Genomic DNA, 23346 nt, shown 5'->3' with positions numbered 1-23346 from the left:
ACACAAAACATGTAAAAAACCACCATACAAAGCAAGTGGCCAATGACTTTGAATTCAAAAACGGACGGCAAATTCTTGGCGAATGAGAAGCACCCCGCACGCGGCGAGACCCACACGTCTTTGACTTCACATTTCCCTCTAGCAAGTACGTTTATTCTGGTGTTCTACAGGCTACCCTATCGAATTCATCCTTATACCCTGATGCTCCCCTATGCAGGAGATCCCATGGTTCTAAAAATAGTTTTGCTAAAATTGCTCTAGCATGAGCACACCCAAGGACAATTACGCCATTCACAAAGTTTCTCTGAAACGCACACGGCAGGCGTGCGGACCATGCCGGTAATTTTGTTTTAATCTGATAGGAATACCAGCACTAATTGATTGCCAGTCGCAAGAAGGCTCGTTGCCCCGGTGAGAAGCCTGTGTGTTCAACTTGTCAGCGATTGGGGCAGCGCTGCTCCTATGCGGCACAGGTAACAACTCGAACTCAAAATCAAAGATCCGCCAATCATGGCGATGGGTATAGTTCTGCGGGCTCAGATCAGCCCAAGGCTTCTGGTACACGCCTTCAAAGCATAGAGGAGAGGCTTGAAGAGATATCATCTCTAATCAAGTTTGTCACAGACACTGGTTTATTTCAACAGCGTGTCACTAATTTTTCAATGCTAGAGAGCGACTACCCGAGAGAAATACCCAGGTTGAAGAATTAGATGGGTTACAGCCGACATGCCATGAAAATGTTGCCCAGGATGATCCAGACCAAGTCTACCGGGACTTCACGTCCAAGTACGCATTTACCGACCCGTATCAATTGCTTCGTCCAACTGACGTAATCAAGCTCTCCCATATCAATACCCCTGATTGAATCCGAGGTGCAGGTGTATTTGAACGATTTCCATGATCAGCCCTATTGTGTATTCGACAGGCAATGGCTCCTGGAAAACAAAGATGCTCTCCCGCCAGAGGTCATATTTCCATTGGTAGCTCTAACACGACGTCTCTCAGTCAAATCGCCAGGCCTGCCAGATGGTACCATATCAACAGGCAATGCCTGTGCCGAGCGAGCGTGGCAGATACTCTCTACCAAGTACCGAGATGGTAAGACGGATCTGTCCTTCCTGCAAGGCACATTCCTCGTCGCTCAACTTGACTTTGTCGATGGCAATGCTCACAGGGGATGCCTATCCGTTGGCATTGGTGTGCGGGTCATCCAGTCATACGGGCTCAATCAAGGCAAGAAACTTTCTTCTCTAGAAGGTTCTGAAGCAGAGGCCTGGCGACGTATCACCTGGGCGTTCTTCATTATCGATCGCACCTATAACGCGTCCCGGAATTTTTCCATTTGCCTGTCGGACAATCACTTCACGCTTTCCTTCCCTCTATCAACGGCCGTGAATGACACGTCTCGTGCATGCCTACATAACAAATCATCAAATCATGAACAGAAAGGCGACCAGGATATCTTAGCTTCTCTCCTGCGTCTCTACTCATTATGGGGGAAAGTGACAGAATGGGTCTTCGAGCCTCTAGTAACAAGCAGCCTACCACCCTGGCAAAGCGGGTCAGCACTCGCAATTCTTGAGTCGGAGTGGATGCAATTCGAAACCCAATTCGCAGATATTCATCGCTACATGAACGTGGACTTCAAGCGACGCGCACGCGAAGAACCTGGGTCTCATTCCTATCTATCGACATGGCTATGCGTCCAATTCCTCTTCCACTCGATTCAGTGTCTCTTACACCACCCTTTCGTGACGATGGTCAAGCTCCGTCATATGAGAGGAAATCTATCCGCAGCATTCCTCCAGAAATCGTTCGAAACTTCATTGCTTCATTCACGGTGGATAGCGCGGTTTGTCAATGAAATGTCCGAGGTTGGGTTGCGTCTTCGTGATCCGTTTTTCGGATATCTTGCTGCTATTGCGGCTACTATTCAACTTGAACATACGGGTAACAAGAATCCTAAAATTGCTCTTTTGGTGAATAATGAATATCGAGTTCTGGTTGGATTTATCACCGAGCTTTCTTCACAGTGGGGCAATATGAAGGTCTTGGTAAGTCTTGCAACATGAATTGCAAGAATCGCTCTAATATGCGTGTTCGTGGACAGGTTGACCGATTGAATGAATTGGCCTCGCGGCGCCAGAATTATGGCTCGTTGTTTTATAATCAGGATGGTTTCTCGGGTGAATTGTCTAGCATGGCAACGCCGTCCAACCTTCCGAGGATGTCGGTGCAGGATGAGGCTCTTATGTGGAATATTCTTGATCTCACTTCGTTCGGCTCTGAAGAGAGCATCACGATACCGCCGTCTACAACAGGCCTTCGAGCAGAAATACAAAACGTAGAGCCGCCCAATCTTGGAGAAATGCCTCTTGTTGGAGTCGGACCAGGACTGATTCAGGCAGCTGCACCAGAGTGGCCTTTCGGACGAGGTACCGGTTTTGGACACGGCGTGCCTGATATACCAGACTGGATGATTTTTGGAGATTTTATGTCGGAGCATCTTTGATCGATCTCTCTCTCAGGGTCCCATGGATGTACATTTGATGAGCTATGGTCAATATTTATTTCATTTTTTATGATTCAGTTCGCACAATCGTCTATTTTCCGCCGGTCATGACTCATGAGTATAATATAAAAATGATTCAAATGTTAGAAAATGAAGGGTCGATCGCCACTCCTGCATTTCCTCTGGGCTATATTAACGCCACTGCGGTATAAAACAAGAAGCTATGATGAAATAATTTTATTGCCCAAGCGATCAAATTGGTATATTAATGATAGCAGAAGACAGAGTAATACCAGGTTTACCAGATCTTCCTCTGAGCCCCAATCACATGATGCGCTAGATCGAATCAAGTCTAGAATCTAAATCTTCAACTTCAAATACAAATCATGCAAACCAAGCAAACTAGATGTTCATAGTCGCTTACTCCAGGCTATAAGTACTTCTATCTCCCCATCTGACAGCTTCTTTTCTTCGTGTGTTGCTTTGTCCCTATGGTCATCAATCTGTCAGCATCGCATAATCACCAGTGACATTATGGAATCAATCCTATCTGCACATGAAATCGGCGAGGGGCTTCCTGTTCTGATCATTCATGGATGGGAAATGGACGGAAGAGTCGAGGCGCTGGACTTTGAACCGATCTTCAGCAAAACACCAGGACTTCGCCGGATATACGTTGACCTCCCAGGCATGGGCACGACACCTGCCAATGATATCAAGAATTTGCATGATATATTCCTTCGTCTGGTGCATTTCATTGATTCCCGACTTGGCAAGTCACGATTCTTACTTGTCGGCTCATCATGTGGTGGCTATCTCGCACGTGCGATAGCTCAAAGGTATATCGAGCAGGTCGATGGTTTGCTACTACGTGTACCGCTTATCGAGCCAAAGGACAGCATGCGTGACCTTGATGCTTTCAAACCTTTGGTTGCGAATGAGCAACTCATGTCCAGCATGTCAGCCGAAGAGAGGACACTTCTTGGGAACGTTCTTGTTCAAACGCCTGCTTACGTTGAAACGTTGAAAGCAAAATGTGAGGAAATTTGGCTTCCAGCGGTGAGAGCAGCCGACGATACAGTGTTAGGTCCAATCCGAGCAGATCCAAGTCGATACCAGTTACCTCTTTCATTGGACGATGAAAATGCTAAGTTCTTTGCACCCACTCTTATTCTATGTGGTCGACAAGATGAGAGCGTGGGCTATCGGGATAGCCTTCGCTTGTTGGAACTCTATCCGCGATCAACCTATGTTGTACTAGACCGCGGTACACATGGTCTTCCTATCGATGAGACCGGTGTTTTTGGAGCTCTTGTTTGTGATTGGATAACTCGCGTTGAGGAATGGCGAGCTTGCACGGACAGATAGGACCACATGAATGATAACCGACACCGCATATGCGCAGCACAGTCAATAGAAGGGAAAGAAGCACATGTCTTGAGTACTACGCAAGTGATATGTGGTTTTCATTTATATTTCATTATAAATGAACTGGTCTAAGCATCCGAGGGTATAGATAATAAAACTACCTTAGTAACAATTGAAATACCATCAACTCCGAAACAATGCTTTAAACCTTCGCTTTGACATGCACCTTGACATCCTTCGCAGGCAAGAAAGAGCCCCAGCTCTTCTTGTGGGGGGTACAACAAGGCCTTTGCCATCTGCGGAAGAGATAACCCACATAGACACGATCGAAGCAGTAAACGCCAGGATAGCCCGTTCAGTGAAAGCGTTATTCTTCGGCGTATACAGACCTTCTGCAAATGGCCCGAGGATATCTGGATTCGCCTCCTTGCTACCAGTTGTACGGTTCGTAACAAGATAACGAAGCGGATCATATTGGTCTGGGTTCGAAAATCGCGTTTGATCGTTCTGGTAGACGCCATGAGGCATGAGCACCTTCTCGCCCTTTCGGATATTGTATGTACGAGGCTCTATGGCTTCTCCCGCGGACTCGGTAAGAGTCAAGTCCGATTCTAACTCTCGGAGTGATATTCCGGCAGAGTGGAGACGAATGGTTTCGTAGTGGCAAGCTTTCAATAGGTGGCATGTCTGTAGCATTTTCTCAATGTCGAGGTTGAGCTTCGGGGGCTCATCAAATGGGAATCCAGTCTCTCGCCGATTGGGGCGAGAGGAATCCACAGCCGGGGCCATCTCCTTTCGGATGTCTTTGAGCAATTCTTCGTCGGCGAAAATGTGAACAAGATTCCAGAATGTCATTTTGACAATGTACTCCATCAGGTCCCAGTGAAGGGATAACATACCTGCCGCGCTGGCTTGTGGCGACAAGTCCATTTTGTTGAAGATTCGCATGCGTTGCTTGAACAGCTCTGACACATCATCAAGATCGCGAAGCTCAATGCCTGGGTCAATGCCATTATCCCAGGCCGTAAACGCACGGTAAAAGACCGACATGATATGCGTGAGACGATAACGTGCAGCGTGTCCTGCGGAAATACCAGGCGTAGGTGTCCATCGCTTGAATCCTGCAAATAACGACACGAAATTGGCATCCAACGTCCAAAACTGCTGGAGCGTACCGGGGAACGATTCTACGAAGGCCTCGCCTAGCAGCAACGTGGTGATGTTGTGGCCCACGAAGTCTCTCACCAGCGCGAATAGGTTCACCTCGCAGATTGACTGGTCTTGTTCAGATAACGACACGGAGCTGTCGCGCTCCCAGGGAGCTTGGTCCACAGGGCTTCGAGAGAAGGTCACCAAATTCGGAGCGTTGCGCTGCAGCAGCCGGGTGATTGCCTTCGATGTATCAGTGATGAACGATTCTTTGCTGATAATTGCTGAAACATCACCACCGATTTCCTCGTTACGGTTTGAACGCAAACTGCGCACCATGGTTCGGTCGCCAAAGACATTTCGCATTGCCTGATCAAGCACTATCATGCCAGATGGTTTTTGCGATAAGACTGTCTTGATCATTGATGGTGACACTACAGTGTTGTGGACCTTCCCTTGCAAGTAGATTCCAAACACGGGCTCACCCATTGAGTCCCTAGTTTTAGATTAGCGGGTGAAAACTGCGGTGGAGTTGGCAAAATACCGTAATGACTCCAGCAGACCAACATGGTCCCACAGAAATGATGGTCCATGTCCGAACCGTGGAAACCAGTAGGGGGCTACTCGTGGTGTTCGCGCCTCTGTCGAGTCAGAGTTCCGTTGACTGCGTAGACCAGTAATCACACGAGTCACGATGCATGAAAAGATCAACACCGCCAGACATTTTAACCAGGTCAGCTGGGAGAATACATCTCGGATGGTCATTAAACCATGGGACATGAGTTTGTCTTCCATATTTCTTTCCACGTTGACAGTCTCAACACGAACAGAACAAGTTGGAGATCCCTTGCTTACCTCAGCATTGATGCCTGAATTTACAGTTTGTTTGTGTTTTACTTTCTACGAACAAACTACATAGTAACTTCGTGTACGGAGTACTGTACTTGAATCATGTACTTATATGCTCGTAATACGAGCTGAGAGACCGGAAATAGTTGGGATTCTCCTCTTGATGTTCCACGATAGCCTCTTTAGTTTCTGTGTTAGTTTCTGAGCATCTGTTGCAAACTTTCCACTGGCAACATCACACCGCTGCCCCACTGTGATGTTGGATCTCTTTGATGCGTTGGTTGGACCAGGGTTTGATTGGACCTGATTGAAGAATCGGACTTCCAATCCTGGTCCCACAAAAGTGTGTGTTGGTTTGACAGGGAAGATGTAGCCAACCGTACGTAGGATGATGCGTAGTGGCCCAGACAAGCCGATCGTACAGGACTTACCCATATTAAAGCCTAAGCCGTTTTCCCTACCCGTAAATTTACTTCTTCTTTTCTCTATGGGCAGAGGACTTGTATTCCCCAGACCCAATTAATTAAACAAGCATGTCTGATAACCCCCGTGGTCGAGGGCGAGGTGACCGGGCACGCGGTCGTGGCGACCGTGGTGACCGTGGTGGTGGTGGTGGTCGCGGTCGCGGTCGCGGTCGGGGAGATATGGACCCTCCCTTCCGAGAAGGTCGTGGAGGTTTCCAAGGGGATTCCCAGGGCTCTCGTGGCAGAGGAGGTGATCGAGGAGGACGTGGAGAGTCTCGTGGTGATTATCGTGGAGATTATCGTGGCCGCGGTCGGGGAGATATGGACCTTCCTTTCCGAGAAGGCCGTGGAGGTTTTCAAGGGGATTCCCAGGGCTCTCGTGGCAGAGGAGGTGATCGAGGACGTGGAGATTCTCGTGGTGATTCTCGTGGTGATTCTCGTGGTGATTCTCGTGGCGATTCTCGTGGTGATTCTCGTGGTGATTATCGTGGCCGCGGTCGCGGGGATTCTGGAGGTCGTGGGGACTTCCGTGGTCGTGGCGATTTCCGCGGTGGGAGAGGAGGATTTCGTGGCGGCGGCAACCAAGGTCCACGAATCTTCAAGTGAGTATATCGATATCCAATTTACCGTGAGATAAATATAATCAGTCAATGATGGAAATGATACTCATTATACAAAACGCAGCGAGAGCAAGCCAATCCCTACACCTGATGCTCAGGTTGAAAAGGTCGAAAATGATACGGCCCAGGCCCTGGTGGGAGAGAAGAAAACAGCACTGTACCCCAACCGTCCAGGATATGGCACACTAGGCCAGCCTGTTACCCTGTATGCCAACTATATGCCTTTCACGGCGGTCGGCAAGCCAATCTTCCGCTACCATGTCGCTGTTGGCAAAGACCAGGGCCGCGAGGTGCCGACCAAGAAAGCGCGTCAGATCGTGCGACTCTTGTTAGAAGAGCACTTCGCCAAAGAGATTAAAAACATCGCCACCGACTATCGATCCACGTTGATCTCGTGTATCGATCTGGGACTGGGTGGTGACCAGAAGTTCAATGTGCGGTATAAAGGCGAGAATGAGTTTGATTACCTCGATGACCCCAAGGTCTATAGCGTGACCGTTGGACCGACAGGCATACTGGACCCGACAGATCTGATTAATTATTTATCGTCAAGTAATATCCAAGGCCACCTGATGCAGCAAGAGCAGATATTGGCGGCGATGAATATTATCATGGGTCACCAGCCAAAGACCAACCGGTCGATCGTCACGCTCAGCGGTAACAAACATTACGACTTTGATGCGGCCACTGCCGAACGGTGGTCTTTGGGTGGTGGTCTCGAGGCCTTTCGTGGTTTTTTTATCAGTGCGCGTGCCGCCACTGCCCGGCTTCTGCTGAACGTGCAGGTCAAGTATCTCGCGTGCTACCAGGAAGGTCCTCTGCCCATGGTGTTTGGAGATTATATGCGTACGAGTTCACGCAACCCCTATCGTATTGAATCCTTTTTGAAGCGCATGCGTGTCCGAGCCACACATATTGTTCGGAAGACGAGCAGTGGAAAGCCTCGTCCTCCTCAAATCAAGAGTATTAACGGGTTGGCGTCACCAACCGATGGTCGTTCCGGCACGAACCCGCCTAAGGTGGCTCGTCATGGAGCTGGTCCTTTTGATGTTCAATTCTTTTTGGAAGCCCCTGGCTCGAAACCGCCAGCTGCCGCGCAGCCTGCCGAGGGTAAAGGGAAAAAGGGAAAGAAGCCCGCCAAAGCAGGCCCAGCCCCTGCAGGCCAGTATGTTTCGGTCGGTGATTATTTCAAGCGAGAGTACAGGAGAGACGTGGACCCAAGCTTGCCGGTGATCAATGTTGGTAACCGACAATTCCCCATGTATCTTCCTATGGACGTGTGTGAGGTCGAGCCTGGTCAGCCCGTGGGAACCAAGCTCTCCCCCAACCAGACATCAGAAATGCTGAAATTTGCTGTGATGGGCCGCAAACCTGCGCAGAACGCTCAGTCCATTGTAACCAAGGGAGTGGGCATGTTAGGACTTGGCGAGCCGTTGAATGCCACATTGGCTGCCTTTGGTGTCCGCGTCGATAACAATCTAATTACCGTCCAAGGTCGTGTTCTGTCGCCTCCTAAAATTCTCTATGCTAAGCAAAAAGAGGTCTTGGCCATGGCTGGCTCATGGAACATGAGAGCCATTCAGTTCTCCAAGGCTGCGTCGCTGAAAAACTGGACATACCTCTACCTCACGACCGACCGCGCTCGTACATACTGGCAAAGCGGCGCTGATATGATGGAGTCTCTGAGGAAGTTCACCTCGGTGCTCCGAAACATGGGCATTGATGCCGAACTGCCGAAGGAAGGCCAACGCGTTTTGCTAAATGGCAGAAACGATGCCGAGATTATCGAAAAGTCTGTTCGTGAGTTGCAAGATCGCTACAAGCCCTCTCTGATCCTAGGTGTCTTTTACGCCAAAGAAACCACCCTTTACAATACGGTCAAACAGGTCTGCGATGTCCGCTGTGGTGTGCGCAACGTCAACGTACAAGCTGAGAAGCTCGCCCAGGGCCAGGACCAGTACTGTGCCAATGTTGGCCTGAAGATTAACCTGAAGCTCGGCGGAGGTAACCAAACCCTCAAAAACTCCGACCTTGGCTTATTTGCAAACGGCAAGACGATGCTAGTCGGCCTCGATGTCACACACCCCTCGCCCGGCTCCGTAGGCAACGCGCCAAGCGTCGCAGCGATCGTGGCATCAGTCGATTCCGCGCTCGCACAGTGGCCCGCCGAGGTTCGAATCCAGGAGAAACGACAGGAGATGGTACAGGATCTCGACGCCCTAATGCAGTCGCGCCTTAAGCTTTGGGCCAAGTCTAATAAAAACAAGTATCCAGAGAACATCGTCGTCTACCGCGACGGTGTCTCAGAAGGCCAGTACAACCTTGTCATCGAAAAGGAACTCCCACTCCTCAAGCGTGCCTGTGAAGCCGTCTACCCAGCCTCTGACACCAAGCGTGGTCTCCCAGCTATGTCCATCATCATCGTCGGCAAGCGCCACAACACCCGCTTCTATCCGACCAACGATGCTGAAGCTGATCGCTCCGCGAACCCCATGCCGGGTACTGTCGTTGACCGCGGTATCTCCGAGTCCAAGCACTGGGACTTCTTCTTGCAGGCCCACTCCGCACTTCAGGGAACTGCCCGCCCGGCCCACTACTTCACTGTCTGGGATGAGATCTTCTCCCCCAAGAACCCGGGTGGCAGTGGAACCCGAAACGCAGCTGACACTCTTCAAGATCTGACCCATAAGATGTGCTACCTCTTCGGCAGGGCGACGAAGGCAGTCAGTGTCTGCCCGCCTGCGTACTATGCGGATTTGGTCTGTACACGTGCCCGATGCTACCTCAGTGATCTCTTTGATCCTAGTATGGCTTCGGCAACGGAGGAGAGTGTTGCTGGGACCGAGGGCCGCGGACAGCCTGATTGGGATAATGTCCTTGTCCATCCTAATGTGAAGGATACTATGTTTTACATCTGATTGGCGATGTAAGTGCTTGGTTGGAGTTTGGAATTCTCTACGGTATTGATGATTCGGCAGTAGTTTGGCAATTGGCTTTTATCTTGTCAATGCGGCAGATTGACTTGCTTGACGGATTATGAGTTGCTTTCAAGAAATTTTGCAAGATGAATGAATCATGACCACTCCGGTATATTGGCAATTTAGACTGTAGCCCGTACATGTTGTTTCACCATTGTTTCACTTTTGGTCTCCTTGGTTATGCCATTTTTTCCCCATCGGGGCCATGTCTAGACCAAGTCTAGATAAACCCAAGATTTGAATTTCTACCATACTATTTTTCAGACTTTCACCGCAATCTCCACAAATGATCATTACCTAGTAATCAACCTTACTAAGGCTGAACGATATTCGCATAGAATCTTTGCGGCCCATACTCACGGAGCTTTTAACATTTAATAACACAATATTGAGAAATAAGAATTCTATTGCAAGCTATCTAGGCCAGCTAGACAGGTATATCGATCATACAACAGTGACATAAGGAAAAAGCCAAGACTATCCCTTAGTAGTTCGGGATGCAAACACCGGCGTTCCACTCAGTGGCGCCAACGCACTGCCAGCCATCGCAGCAAGGATCACCGCCCGAAGTGCAGGCAACATCGTAGTCTAGCAAAAGGAAGTTAGCTCAATGCTCCTACGGGCTGAAGCTTCAGGTCAACTCACTGGCGACGCAGGAACGCTTCTCAGCGGTCTGGGAGGCAGAGGCCACGGCGGCCAGGGTAGCAATGAAGACGGCGATGAACTGCATTTTGTTGGTGGGAGGTTTTGATCGGGAGGTCGGTAGATTTATTATTTGGTTGGTTGGTCGGTTAGATTGATGGATGGATTATGTTCAAATTGACGAGGAAGTTTCCTGCTATTTATCTTCGAATTTGTCCGTCAAGAAGAACCCATGACGTCCATCTTCAGCGAAATGCATACCTATTCAGGTACATGTTCAATCTGAGATGTTTCAAGACCGGAAACAGTTGGTTATCGAAGTATTTTGCCTCCGCATACACGAGTCCAGCCTCAGACCCCACTAATATTAGCCACGAAAGAGGCATTAGTGGCGTTGCTTACCTTTTAAGGATCGACTCTAGTGTGTTATATTTACTGATACAGTCATCTCACCTTCCATTGGTTTATGACCTGACTCCAGTGAATGGGGTCTAATACCCTTTAGGAAAATTGGTGCTGTTTAACCAAAACGAGTAATACTGGATAGAGGAACCTGTATCAGGACTCAACTGCCAGGGGCCAGAAAACAAGATCATGTGGAATCGATGTCTTGAGGCTCGCTCTGCACCTGAAGCAAATCCCATCACTGATGTCGCCAATTTATGCGTCAGAAGGTGGGACTGTGTAGAACTCCGGGCGGCTTTCTACTATCGTCTCCCTCACGGATCTGTACAAGGTATTCTACGCTTTCCTGGGAATTCTATTTACTAGGGAAATCTACCCGTCTCCTTAGTTTTAGTCAGTAATTGGAGCTCTAGGCTCGCCTGCCGAATCGAAGCCAGGAATCACTATGGAAAGGACCAAATGTATCAGGATTGACAGCAATGGCCGGGAGCACGTACTATATTTCCTTCTTTCGTCTGGCACACTGGGACGAATCCAGGTTCCGCGGTTACCCGAGAATAATCTTGGGAATAAATTTAGGCATCATTGGAAGACAAGTGTAGAGAACCGAAAGCGAAACCGAGTTTGGCCCCATAAGCTCAAAGCACGCTAAATCTCGGTTTCGGGTGGCTTGCCCGATCTAACCACCACCAGCCCACGCTCAGAGCCAATAACATCATCACAATGGCAAACAAGGCTGTGATGGACATGCAATTGAGGCTTTGCAACTGAAAAGCTTGTCATATTATCAGCCAGAATGAGATCCAGGAGTCGAGCGACTGGGATAAAAGGCTGTCTTTCCCAGCTGTCTTGTCAATTCAGAGTATTTTTCCAACAACCTGTCCAATTATTTGCATAAGGAAGCGGCACCATGACCAATATACACTCAACGGAAGGTCTTGAGCTAGCCCAGATCGTCTTCTATGGAATGGCAGCTCTTCCAGCTTTCGTCTGTTTCGCGGCACATGGCAAACACGGAGTAATGGGGTGGCTCTATGTGATTGTTATGTGTGGCCTACGTCTCGCAGGGAATGCCATGGCTTATCATTCCTTATCCACGACTGGTCATGCCAATGAAGCCGCTCAAATTATCAGTGGGATCGGGTTGTCGCCTCTCTTACTTGCGGCCTTGGGAATACTCCACGAGGCGTGAGTTACTACACCATACCTATGCATGATTTGAGTCAGTAAGAATTGATATCTTTTCAGCAACCATTCTATTCAAACGACACTTCCGAAAATACTACAGGGACCAAGCCTTTTCCTCCCGCATGTGGTCATTCTTACTGGTATTGCTCTCGCCGCTGCTAGTGGGGGAAGGTCTACTCTACTCGAGGCTGGCATGATTGTCCTTACTTTCGGCTGGCTTTTTATCGTCACATTGATTGCAATGTCGCTTCGGGCAGGCTCCAGCGATTCGCGAGTGAATGACGAGAAAAAGGTATGATGAGATTTTTTGATTCTCTTTGCTGCTTAGCTAACGATGCAAAGCTTCTTTGGGCAGTCATCGTCGCTATACCGCTCATCGGTGTTCGCGTGATATATTCTGTTGTCATTGCCTTTGTGGACTGGCGGGCTGATGGAGGTAGCTTGGCTGTTCAAGTGGTCTTTGGAACAATTGCAGAGTTTTTCGTCATGATCACTTATATTGCCGCTGGCATCGTGACACGAAATCTGGCGTCCGATCGCGCAAAGCTGAAATCAGGATCATCCCGGAATCAGAATAATCTAGTGTAATATATGAAAGTAGAGAAATGAGGATAGATCGATCATGTGCATTTGTACAAACTCTATACTGCGTGTTATCTGCTTATCGCCGCCTCGGTTGGAAGCGGGTAGTGACGTTGCCCCGACGCCAACCGAGCCCTCCGCATTTTACCATCAATAATGAACCCCTCGATCCCGGATTTCCTCTTCTCACAATCAAGATGTCTTACAGAATGATAACTCGCCAGTCATGGCGAGCCACACGCTCAGTGGGTGTGTTCCAGCCACGTTCAATGGCCGCTTCACGACGATGGGGAAGCTCAATCTCACAACGGCCGGGTTCTGATCGGTAAGTGTGGGGAAATCACTTCTCAAAGAGACAGATACTGATTCCTGCTTCTCTATAGGGTACACTTCCCGGGTGCGGTGAATAGTAAATTTACCACCGACATGTCGTTTCTCAAATCCTCAGATCTTCCGGCTATCCCTACCTACAGAGTGATCGACTCCGACGGCGAATTGGTGGATAAGACACGCGGACCTCCAGATGTCTCGGATGAGGAGGTATTGACGTGGTACAAAAATATGACAACTGGTATGATGTGCTGATATTATGGCGGGCGCAAGTGGCTAACAGAGAACAGTGAGCGTCATGGACGTGGTGATGTTTGAGGCACAGCGACAGGGACGGTTGAGTTTCTATATGGTAAGAGACATAACATAAATTCTAGTTTTCGCAATTATCCGAACAAGGTACTAATATCTGATAGGTCTCGGCCGGAGAAGAAGGAATTGCCGTCGGTTCGGCAGCAGCATTGACACCGGACGATGTAGTTTTTGCTCAATACCGAGAGACTGGCGTCTTCCAACAACGCGGCTTTACGCTCAAGAATTTCATGAGCCAGTTGTTTGCCAATTGCAATGATAAAGGCCAGGGAAGAAATATGCCCGTGCACTATGGGCAAAACTATCCTCGTATTGTTAGTTCACCTGGATATCTTATGACAAAGTGTCCTTGGCTCGCAAGAACTCAGAATGCTAATCCGAATATAAATAGCATACGATCTCATCCCCACTGGCAACTCAAATCCCACAAGCTGCTGGAGCTGCGTACGCATTAAAGGTTCAAGACCTACAAGATCCCAACCGGGACCCCCGCATCGTTACCTGCTATTTCGGCGAAGGCGCAGCCAGTGAAGGTGACTTCCATGCAGCACTCAATATCGCCGCAACCCGATCCTGTCCGATTGTGTTCTTGTGTCGGAACAATGGGTTCGCTATCTCCACACCTACCCTCGAGCAATATCGCGGTGACGGAATCGCCAGCCGAGGTGTGGGATATGGCATTGACACGATCCGTGTGGACGGGAATGACGTCTTTGCCGTTTACGAAGCGACAAAAGAAGCAAGGAAACGAGCATTAAGCGACGGTGGTCGCCCAGTCCTGATTGAGGCAATGAGTTACCGTGTTTCTCACCATAGTACGAGCGATGATAGCTTTGCGTACCGGGCCCGCGTTGAAGTGGAGGACTGGAAGCGCCGTGATAACCCTATTATTCGATTGCGGAAGTGGCTTGAAAATAAGGGGCTTTGGAGTGAGGAGCAGGAGAAGGAGGCTAGGGATTCGATCCGGAAGGCTGTGTTGAAAGAATTTAGTGAGGCGGAGCGTGAGAAGAAACCTCCTCTTCGTGAAGCTTTCACAGATGTTTATGAGGATATAACTGAGGAGGCTCGTGAGCAGATGAAGGAGCTGAAGCGCATTCTGGAAAAGTACCCAAATGAGTATGATCTGCGGCCATATAAGGATGGTATCAACGGACTGGATTGATCCTGAAAATGGGGGCTTTTGTTCATAGAGGTTTCTGTGATATCCCATACAATGCATATACCTTGATTTGACCTAATTGACGAGGACTGGTCGGATTAGGTATCGCAGGGCCGCCATTGTCTTGGTGATATTATACGTTACGGGCGCTATTACATTCGTCAAGTAACCGAATTTGTATATGCGTTGTATTCATTTATATTTCATTTTTGTTCATCATGTGCGTCAATATTTGACCCAGTCATCGCAGCATGTCCCACAGTTCTATATTTTGTTTAAACCAAGGTATCAGAGTCGCTATACAGGCCAAATAAATTCCAAGTGAAGCACTTAGTCGAAGACAACGGTCTTGTGTCCGTTGAGAAGAACACGGCGCTCGGCAAAGTATTTGACAGCAGCGGCCAGGACGTTGCTCTCGACATTGCTACCAGCGTGAGTCAACTCCTTGGGGCTCATGCCATGGCCGACACGGACAACGTTCTGCTCAATGATAGGGCCCTCATCGAGATCGCTGGTGACGAAGTGGGCAGTGGCACCAATAATCTTCACGCCACGGTCGTAAGCCTGGTGGTAGGGCTTGGCACCCTTGAAGGAAGGCAAGAAGCTGTGGTGGATGTTGATGATCCGGCCGGACATAGCCTCGCATAGCTTGGGCGACAGAACTTGCATGTAGCGGGCCAGCACAATCAAGTCAATGTTGTTCTGCGCCGCCAGCTCGAGGATCTGACCCTCTTGCTCGGCCTTGGTAGCCGCAGTGACGGGGAGGTGGTGGAAGGGGATGTTGTAGGTTGCGGCGAGGGGCGCAAAGTCGGGGTGGTTGGAGACGATGAGGGGAACCTCAACGCTGAGTTGGCCAGTGGACTGGCGGAAGAGGAGGTCGTTAAGACAGTGACCAATCTTGGAGACCATAATCAAAACGCGGGGCTTCTGTGCGGTAGGGTGGATCTGGTAGTCCATTGAGAAAGACTCGGCGGTAGGCTTGAAGGCATCGCGCAGCTGCTCGAGTTCAGGAATGTCGGTAGTGCCCTCGGGGGCGAATTGCATGCGCATGAAGAAGCGCTTGGAGGTGGGGTCACCGAACTGGGATGAGTCGACGATGTTCAGGTTGTGCTGGACCAGGAACGCGGTCACGGCGTGGACAATGCCCGGGCGATCAGGGCCCGAGAGGGTCAGGATGAAGGAAGTAGGTGCCATGTTGAATATAAGCGGGGACGGTGTTGAATCCGTAGAGTATGAAGAAATGAGTCAATTGGCAAAGGGAAAGCCTCGCGATCACAATGCGATAAAATAATTGACACCCCACTGCCGATCCCGGCGATGACTCAGCGGTGTCTAACCGTGATAGGCTTAGCTTATCGCGGAGCTTGTTACCACTTCCATGTAAACTCCGGCTTCCTTCATCTTCTGTCTATGGCCCGCGCCAAAAATAACAAATTTTCCGGTCCCGGAGACATTCCGAGCGGCTCGTCAACGACAGGAGTGCTGTGGAGCCAAGATCAAGCAGGTCACCGTACTCCTTGACAAGGTCACGAGTCCAGGTGTCTGAGGGGTGGCACCGCAATGATGTGCCAGGTGGTGTGATAACCTTAAAAGGCATATGTCTTGACACAAACAACTAACTAACATTTGCATGCAAGCTTTGAGGTTCAACTAATATCGCCACAGCAGATCGTGTAGAACCACCACCTTTCCACTGGTCTAGTCTCCACCCTTCGACACCTAAACCGACATTCTCTTTCACCCAGGACCAGCAGTTGTTAAAAGGCCACAATGACCTGCTCCGACACTGAATCATATGCGCCATTAACAGTAGACGTCATAGCCAGCGACTCGACGTGTGAGGAGTACTGGACCCGTCCTGTCATTCGTATCCATACTCAGCCCAGGTCCCTTCCTCGCAATCATAATGGAGGGAACTTTGTGCGACAGAGACAGATCCAGATTCTTGTAAATGGAATATGCTAGGCTTCCACACAGGCTAGGAGAGTGACTTCTGAGCAGGTGTACATTATGGCTGTCTTTTGATGGCCGTATTGGGGACTCGAAGACTTCTATATCCGCGAGTGGCATGTTGTTGAATGCTAATTTTTTTTTATAATTTCTTCCATTAGCGTAGCATTGTATTGACACAAGATTGTATTAGGTGAAAAGCCAATATTGAGACATGGAATCATGGTATTATCATCAAGCGGCCAAAGACCGCTGATTTGGCAATGTAGCCTTGCGAAGAACATCCATCGCAGTTGGACTCAGTCCCCAGTCGCCAACCCATTGGTTCATCCGTACCCCATTCTTGAAATGGTCTGCCAGGTGTTCTGCCCGGGCAGTCCACGTTGAGAATGATTGGCCGCAGAACCCACATCGGCTTTGAACCTCGGCGCCGGTCGCTCTCCATGCTTCTAGATCAGGAACAGGGTTCTTCGAACAACCATGAAACTTGCGGAGATGCTGCCATAAATAGTCCTTGCGCGTGAAAGACCGGTCAACCATGGGCTTTGTAGCACAGATGTGAAATTCGTGTTCTTCTAAATGAGCTGGACCAGGACACAACACGTCACAGAAGTTGCATCCGACACCTTGGGTTTGCCAAGCTTGTTGAAGCTCGTCTAGGCTAGGGGTGCAGATCCAGATCTCAAGTGAAAAATGGACGCTCTTCTCATGCCGAGCCCAGTCATGTCTCTTCTTAAATGACCGCATACAAAAAGTGCACTGGTATTGATGCTCTTTTGAATGATCTCGCCGGCGAGAGCGCGACGGCTTTGGTAGCATTGGGAACGGCAGACTTCCTTCTCCAGATTGTTGACTCCAGGCTGACGAGACACTATCTGAGGTCTCTGATACCCAGCTCCCAAAGCTGGAGGCCGAAGAGGGGAGGTGAGATGATGATTCGTCAAAGTTAAAAAGATCCATGGCAGATCCATCGAACTGAAAAGGGTCCATCGACATATCCAAGGACGTAGATGCGATCGCGTCCTGTATCACAGATTCTGGAACCGCTTCATCTTCTGGTGGCGATGCTTTCCACCGCTCCATAGGGGTGAGCGAAATGAGCGTATTCGTAATCAGTGGGGACCCTGCACGAGTGCGAGTGTTTGCTGCTAGATTCGATGACTGCATCTTTTGCTTCTGGCGACGACGGGCATTTGCAAACCAGGTCGCTACCCTTTTCTCTGAAAATCCAGTCTCGCGTGAAAATTGAATTTTCTGTTCTTCGGTAGGATATGGACGTTCTTGGTTTTGATAGAACCACTCTCGTAAAACCCTGGCTCCCTTCCGCACGAATTGTTTGGATTCTCTTTGCTCTTCTATGTTCTCCACGCTGGGAAGAACCGGTGCCTGTTCCAATTAAATGAGAAAAAGCTTGTTTGGTGAGATATAGGCACTCACGCTATCGTCGGGATGCTCCGGAAGCCCGTGTAAATGGCCTAATACCGGGGCGAATGTCTCAAATCCTGAAGGCAGTCGCTTCTCTCCCTTTGCGAGACTGCATTCTCGAAAAAGCGCCACGCAGCTGGAGCAAGCTGAGACGGGGTTTGGGTTTGCTGATGTAGTGCGAAGTATCAAACACTGGAGTCGATACTTGCGGCAATAGCGGCATGAGACTGGGGGACGATATGCACCGTCAAGCCACTGTGGAACATTTGCGAGATTTTGGGGTTGCGGCTGATACACTTTCGCTAAGCTCTCGGCTGTAACATTGTTAAATGGTTCGCTTTGGATATCTGAGGCTGCAAGATCTGGGGCCTGGGGAGCTGCTTGGTCGAATGTCTCGTGAGGTTGTGCGGCATGGCCGATCCACGGCCATTCCGACGAGGTGGGCTCCGATGAGCAAAAATAGAAGTCATTCAAAGCATTCCAGTCTTTTGTTATATCATCTGGAATCCAGCTGTTCTCTGGTGTATCAGTTGTTCCCCACAGCCTAGAGTCTGAGAGTGGCTGTGGCGATTGGTGGGGATCCATTGGTCTGAGGATCCCTGAAATTATGTTTAAAAAATCACCATGCGGCTCAGTAAAGGGTTTATGGTTATTGAGTCAGTGGAGCTTGAAAGCACTAGTCAACGTCGAATTCGGGTGGAGTCACGGCCATTACTAATCGTTCATTTCCCGCCATATTTGAGTTGATCCTCACATTGGCCGGAACTGATCAGCATAATGTATTTCTCAAAGAATGTAATTAGGTCGCTGAATACATTTGGTGGTAGTAAAATTCTTCTTCTGTTAGATACTCTCATCAATGCAAAGTTGATATTTTGATTTTTTTCTCAGTTTCGACTCGTGGCCGATCATGACCACTCCAGCGAGAAGTGAGAGATCTTTGAAGCTTTCCCTTTTTCCTTCCCAACTTTCGTCCTTGATCTTTCGTGTCCTGTTGTCTCTCTCCTGTTTCTCTCACAGGTTCTTTCAAATACTTTCAACTGTTCATCTAGCCAGTCTTGTGGCATCAGCTCACGAGTCACGATGGAAAACACCGTTGAGTACGCACCTCTCGACTCGCTCGGTCGTCAAGAGTACGTGAGGATGCCCACAGCCTTTCATCCTCCGTTTATTCTACCAAATGGAGGTGTTCCTCATCCGCGGACCTTGTTTCCACTTACTGTGGGCCTGAATGCTATCCCATCCGTCCTTCGGTTCATCAACTACACCAACCCGACTGAGCTTTTAATTTACACCGATGGATCTTGTTTAGGCAATGGCGGGCAAAATCCTAAGGCCGGTTGCGCCTTCGTTTTCAAAGATACCGAGCAAGGCCCCAACGACGCCCTATCGTTCGGCTACGTACGCTTTCGGCTCGAAGAGGAAGGGCCCACCGGTGAGAAAAATCGCCAGACTAGCAATCGAGCAGAGCTGCGAGCCGTCATTGCAGCTTTACAGTTTCGGGAATGGGAGCGGGAAGGTTTCTCGAGTGTAGTTATCGCGACAGATTCTAGTCACGTCGCCGTGGGAATGACATCCTGGATTCAAACCTGGTTGATTGGGGGTTGGAAGACGTCGAACGGGCGACCAGTTATCAATCAAGACCTCTGGATGTGCCTGATCAGTGAGGTAAAGCGTTGTGAAGACGCTGGCCTGCATGTTAAGTTCTGGCAGATCCCAAGGGATTGGAACGATGAAGCGGATTATCATGCTAGACATGTGGCGGCGACACAAGGCGCGCCGGCGCATTTTACTCGTATCGTTGGCTCCCTTTGCTGAACCGAAGTGATCTGTTCTTTGACGTATTGTTACGATCTTGAGTATGTTACAAGGATGCATTGAATTTTCACATATGTGATAGCTCAGAAATCGAATTATCATGTGTCTATCAGTTCTTGAGTTCTTGCCCAATGCACTAGGCTGACTTCTTGCGGTGCATTCAATTCTACATTTGCGAAACTGTTTCAAATTGATGACAGATTCATTTCAATTCCAAATTATATAATTGCCGAAAATCATTAAGTACATAAGAAAAGACAGCCAAATCCCACGCGCCAAGCCAATGCAATCAATAGGAGACATTAATGCAACACAGGTCCATTCCGGTGGCATAAATGATATCCGATCTCTATTGAATGCGGATCTTCTTAGGCTTGGGTGCAGTCTCCTTAGGCACAACAACAGACAAGATACCGTTCCTCAAGCTGGCACGCACTGCATCCTGATTGACACGAGTAGAGAAGGTGAAAGTGCGCTGGAATTCGCCAATGGAACGCTCCGAAGCCCAGTAGTGGAACTTTGAGGGCTGGGCCTGCGCTGGAATTGTAGTGGACTTGGTGGAAGCTGCAGATTTGGCGGAGGTTGCAGAGTTTGCTGAGATCACAGAAGCTGAGGAATCGGAGTTGGAATCAGAATCCTCATCTTCATCTTCGACAGTGGGTTGGTGCCAACGGGGCGAGGACTCCTGGGGCTCCGCAGCGGGCTCCGTGTCCTTGTAGTCTCGCACAGTGTGGCCTTTGATGACCAGAGTTGTGGGGTCACTGAATTCAATATCGATATGTTCTTGGCTCACGCCGGGCAGCTCGCCATCTAGATAGTAGGCATCAGCCAGCTCACGGACATCGAAAGCTGGAGTAAAGGTGCGGCGAGGAGTGGGGCGTGTCTGGCGGCGCTCATGCTTATCGTAGTTATCAAGCAGCTGGAATAGCGGCGAGAGGTCAGAGGCGCAGGTCAGGAAAGACATGGTGGAATTTGGTTCTTTGGAGGATGAAAGAAGGATATTGAGGTCTTCAAGTACTTGATTTGATTGGAATGCTTTGATTTGATCTGATGCTTCTTTTCAATCGTTGTGTTCGTGGTATATATAGTTTTGGGGGCGTTGTGGTTGGTGATTGGTCAGAACCAACGGGAATGGAGTGGCGCGTTCGAGTATCTTCTCCAACCCTCCAGATTTCGACTTGCCACCAACATCATCAAATCTTGAATCTTCTGGATGGTTTCTAAGCAAGTGTTCTCACTAACATTGTAGCTCGAGCGTGAATTAATTCATTCGATTAATCATCAGTGTATGTAACTGTCCGCGAGATTCTCTCAAGTCACGGGAATATATTTCTAATCATCAGCGCTGGAGAACCGTAATCTATCTAAACTGACCCCAAACAATTCACACAATTCCAATGTTCTGAGCAATGCTAGGAATACGCGCTTTGGATTTTGGATGGCGAAAATGAGCACTTGACAAATAATCTTTTAATTCCACAAACATCTAGTAATGTACAAAAGTTTCTGCACCCAAGGCAGAACAGGGAGGAACTCAGGATATCGTACACGCGCATCACTCAATGTTATTGTGCACACCTCAAGAAGAAGATCTCGGGTGCGATCGGGAGGTCTTGAAGTACTCTATATACTGTCCAATAAGTGAGCCTCCTGTTCATAGCTTGGTGTACAGAAGAGGATGAGCCATGCGAAACCTACGGGATGTGTCATAACAAAGCCTGGACTTTGGCCCCTTCATCGGATGTTTCGAGTCCCCGGGGAAGCGTACATCTCTAACTGGCGCTGGCCCTTGCGCAGTAGATATTCGATAGTGCTAAAGTCCTTCTTGCTCACCGAAAGGTGTTTTTGGAATTCCGCCCTAGGGCCCTGTCAGCCGGGATGCACCGACACCTTGGAGAGCGGGAAAGGAACGGGAAAGGAAGAAGTTACCGGGCATAGTTTTTGAAATTATCTCTAGAATCCTGTGGTTGAGGAAACAGAGAATAACAGTCAGTCGCGAACCAGCCAAAAAAGAAGTGAAATGTGGAGCACGCACGATCGGCTTCTTGCGGATTTCGCGGAAACATTGGCGATAGAGGGACAAGACCTCCCGCTGAAGGCCGGAGAGTCTAGCCATCATGGAGAGATGAAGAGATGCGGATCATTGGATTGGATCGGAGCGAAGCTGGGGAAAGCGCGAGCTCCGTTTCCCGCCGGCAGTTTTCCCGGCCGAAAGGACCTCTTAATCCTTATCTCCACACTTCCCCAACTTCATCACTTTACATCTCTAGAATACTTACAAGATGCCTTCATTCACAGTGAGTGGGAACTTTTAATTTACCATGCATTGTTTTTTTATCTCATAAACTAACCCTCCTTAGCATTTGGTTCGTTTCCTGGCCAAGGATGGTCAGGTCTACTACGGTGATGCACTGCTTCCAGCGGGCGTGACCGATATCTCCAAGGCTACCCAGGCCAAAGTGATCAAGGGCGATATCTTTGGTCAGCACCGAGTGACCGACAAGGTTGCCGAGGTGCGCATGCTGCTGGCTCCTCTGGCTCGCAAGGACATTGGCACCGTTCGCTGCTTGGGACTCAACTATGAACAGCATGCCAAGGAATCCAATCTGCCGATCCCCCAGTACCCTGTCTTGTTCTTTAAGCCGGTGACTGCCATTGCAGGCCCCACGGATGACATCCCGGTTGGTCAGATGGCACAGGAGGGCGAAGGCCTAGATTACGAATGTGAGCTCGTCATTGTGATCGGCAAAGAGGCTCGCGATGTGCCTGAGGACAAGGCGCTGGAGTACGTCTTGGGTTATGCGGTCGGTAACGATGTTTCGCACCGTGATTGGCAAATCAAGCGCGGCGGTGGCCAGTGGAATCTGGGTAAAGGCTTCGATGGCTGGGCACCATTTGGTCCCGGTATCGTCTCTTCTCAGGTCATCTCCGACCCCAATGCCCTGCACATTTCGACCAAATTGAATGGCAAGACTGTTCAGTCTTCCTCTACCAAGGATATGATTTTCAGCGTAGCCAAGACCATTGCCTTTTTGTCGCGGGGTACTACCCTCTTGCCTGGAGATTTGATCTTTACTGGAACGTGAGTGCACTCCTTGATCCGTATCCCCACATTCCTTCGATCGGCGTTGACATGATTTTCAGACCACAAGGCGTAGGCATGGGCCGCAAGCCCGCTCTATGGATGAAGAATGGCGACCAGGTTGAGGTCTCCCTGGAGGGCGTTGGGTCTTGTGTCAACCGAGTCGTCTACGACAAGCTTGCATCCAAACTATAAATAGTTATCATTGTATATATTAGTCCTCATGAACCCCCGGTTGCTCATATCGCATCATGGAAGCATCCAATAGGCCCATAGCAACACAGCCGCAGCAATGCATAGGCTAGGATGACTAACCCAGCTTTGACAGTTCATTAAGGGGCAACAGTGTCCACTCTGTATCTGCGCAACTCCGAAAGGAGTAAAGATGCCCCCTGTTCCACCCTCAAACATCAATAGAAAAAGAATCGAATAGTGTCATCACTCTGATCTGGATACACTGCTTTCTACTTTATGGAGTTTGGAATACTATCCTCACGGTCACTTTCGGGTCCG

At 49.3% G+C, this 23346-nt stretch overlaps 13 protein-coding genes across 13 annotated transcripts; 7 read left to right on the top strand and 6 right to left on the bottom strand.

Annotated features, from left to right (window-relative positions):
• Positions 1 to 262: 262 nt before the first annotated feature.
• N7484_000907 (Zn(II)2Cys6 transcription factor) lies at positions 263 to 2512 on the top strand (the record flags this gene model as incomplete). Its single annotated transcript, XM_057111327.1, has 5 exons — positions 263 to 339; positions 389 to 613; positions 670 to 786; positions 839 to 2054; positions 2111 to 2512. 5 exons carry the CDS (start codon positions 263 to 265, stop codon positions 2510 to 2512), a joined length of 2037 nt encoding a protein of 678 aa, XP_056976064.1.
• Positions 2513 to 3046: 534 nt separating this feature from the next.
• On the top strand, positions 3047 to 3880 carry N7484_000906 (alpha/beta fold hydrolase; the record flags this gene model as incomplete). Its single annotated transcript, XM_057111326.1, has 1 exon — positions 3047 to 3880. One exon carries the CDS (start codon positions 3047 to 3049, stop codon positions 3878 to 3880), a length of 834 nt encoding a protein of 277 aa, XP_056976063.1.
• A 183-nt stretch (positions 3881 to 4063) lies between these two features.
• N7484_000905 (uncharacterized protein) lies at positions 4064 to 5824 on the bottom strand (the record flags this gene model as incomplete). The annotated part of the gene is made up of 2 exons (XM_057111325.1): positions 4064 to 5525; positions 5574 to 5824. The coding sequence occupies 2 exons, from the start codon at positions 5822 to 5824 to the stop codon at positions 4064 to 4066; spliced, it is 1713 nt and encodes a 570-aa protein (XP_056976062.1).
• Positions 5825 to 6411: 587 nt separating this feature from the next.
• N7484_000904 (argonaute/piwi family protein) lies at positions 6412 to 9880 on the top strand (the record flags this gene model as incomplete). Its single annotated transcript, XM_057111324.1, has 3 exons — positions 6412 to 6427; positions 6588 to 6944; positions 6990 to 9880. 3 exons carry the CDS (start codon positions 6412 to 6414, stop codon positions 9878 to 9880), a joined length of 3264 nt encoding a protein of 1087 aa, XP_056976061.1.
• Positions 9881 to 10424: 544 nt separating this feature from the next.
• Positions 10425 to 10670, bottom strand: N7484_000903 (uncharacterized protein; the record flags this gene model as incomplete). Its single annotated transcript, XM_057111323.1, has 2 exons — positions 10425 to 10528; positions 10586 to 10670. The coding sequence occupies 2 exons, from the start codon at positions 10668 to 10670 to the stop codon at positions 10425 to 10427; spliced, it is 189 nt and encodes a 62-aa protein (XP_056976060.1).
• A 1227-nt stretch (positions 10671 to 11897) lies between these two features.
• N7484_000902 (uncharacterized protein) lies at positions 11898 to 12763 on the top strand (the record flags this gene model as incomplete). Its single annotated transcript, XM_057111322.1, has 3 exons — positions 11898 to 12175; positions 12236 to 12467; positions 12518 to 12763. The coding sequence occupies 3 exons, from the start codon at positions 11898 to 11900 to the stop codon at positions 12761 to 12763; spliced, it is 756 nt and encodes a 251-aa protein (XP_056976059.1).
• A 191-nt stretch (positions 12764 to 12954) lies between these two features.
• On the top strand, positions 12955 to 14561 carry N7484_000901 (thiamine pyrophosphate-dependent dehydrogenase E1 component subunit alpha; the record flags this gene model as incomplete). Its single annotated transcript, XM_057111321.1, has 5 exons — positions 12955 to 13082; positions 13141 to 13328; positions 13378 to 13439; positions 13504 to 13713; positions 13791 to 14561. 5 exons carry the CDS (start codon positions 12955 to 12957, stop codon positions 14559 to 14561), a joined length of 1359 nt encoding a protein of 452 aa, XP_056976058.1.
• A 327-nt stretch (positions 14562 to 14888) lies between these two features.
• N7484_000900 (formyltetrahydrofolate deformylase) lies at positions 14889 to 15752 on the bottom strand (the record flags this gene model as incomplete). The annotated part of the gene is made up of 1 exon (XM_057111320.1): positions 14889 to 15752. The coding sequence occupies one exon, from the start codon at positions 15750 to 15752 to the stop codon at positions 14889 to 14891; it is 864 nt and encodes a 287-aa protein (XP_056976057.1).
• A 990-nt stretch (positions 15753 to 16742) lies between these two features.
• Positions 16743 to 18518, bottom strand: N7484_000899 (homeobox domain-containing protein; the record flags this gene model as incomplete). The annotated part of the gene is made up of 2 exons (XM_057111319.1): positions 16743 to 17894; positions 17946 to 18518. 2 exons carry the CDS (start codon positions 18516 to 18518, stop codon positions 16743 to 16745), a joined length of 1725 nt encoding a protein of 574 aa, XP_056976056.1.
• A 498-nt stretch (positions 18519 to 19016) lies between these two features.
• N7484_000898 (ribonuclease H-like protein) lies at positions 19017 to 19751 on the top strand (the record flags this gene model as incomplete). The annotated part of the gene is made up of 1 exon (XM_057111318.1): positions 19017 to 19751. One exon carries the CDS (start codon positions 19017 to 19019, stop codon positions 19749 to 19751), a length of 735 nt encoding a protein of 244 aa, XP_056976055.1.
• A 349-nt stretch (positions 19752 to 20100) lies between these two features.
• N7484_000897 (Hsp20/alpha crystallin family protein) lies at positions 20101 to 20715 on the bottom strand (the record flags this gene model as incomplete). Its single annotated transcript, XM_057111317.1, has 1 exon — positions 20101 to 20715. One exon carries the CDS (start codon positions 20713 to 20715, stop codon positions 20101 to 20103), a length of 615 nt encoding a protein of 204 aa, XP_056976054.1.
• A 770-nt stretch (positions 20716 to 21485) lies between these two features.
• N7484_000896 (succinate dehydrogenase assembly factor 1) lies at positions 21486 to 21867 on the bottom strand (the record flags this gene model as incomplete). The annotated part of the gene is made up of 3 exons (XM_057111316.1): positions 21486 to 21609; positions 21681 to 21712; positions 21787 to 21867. 3 exons carry the CDS (start codon positions 21865 to 21867, stop codon positions 21486 to 21488), a joined length of 237 nt encoding a protein of 78 aa, XP_056976053.1.
• Positions 21868 to 22033: 166 nt separating this feature from the next.
• Positions 22034 to 23028, top strand: N7484_000895 (fumarylacetoacetate hydrolase family protein; the record flags this gene model as incomplete). Its single annotated transcript, XM_057111315.1, has 3 exons — positions 22034 to 22048; positions 22112 to 22833; positions 22896 to 23028. The coding sequence occupies 3 exons, from the start codon at positions 22034 to 22036 to the stop codon at positions 23026 to 23028; spliced, it is 870 nt and encodes a 289-aa protein (XP_056976052.1).
• Positions 23029 to 23346: the final 318 nt, after the last annotated feature.

The sequence above is a fragment of the Penicillium longicatenatum genome (assembly GCF_028827895.1).
Source record: "Penicillium longicatenatum strain IBT 33135 chromosome Unknown contig_1_segment0_segment0, whole genome shotgun sequence".
Lineage (NCBI taxonomy): Eukaryota > Fungi > Ascomycota > Eurotiomycetes > Eurotiales > Aspergillaceae > Penicillium > Penicillium longicatenatum.
Note: the sequence above shows the minus strand (reverse complement) of the source record. Positions and strands in the feature narration are given on the sequence as shown.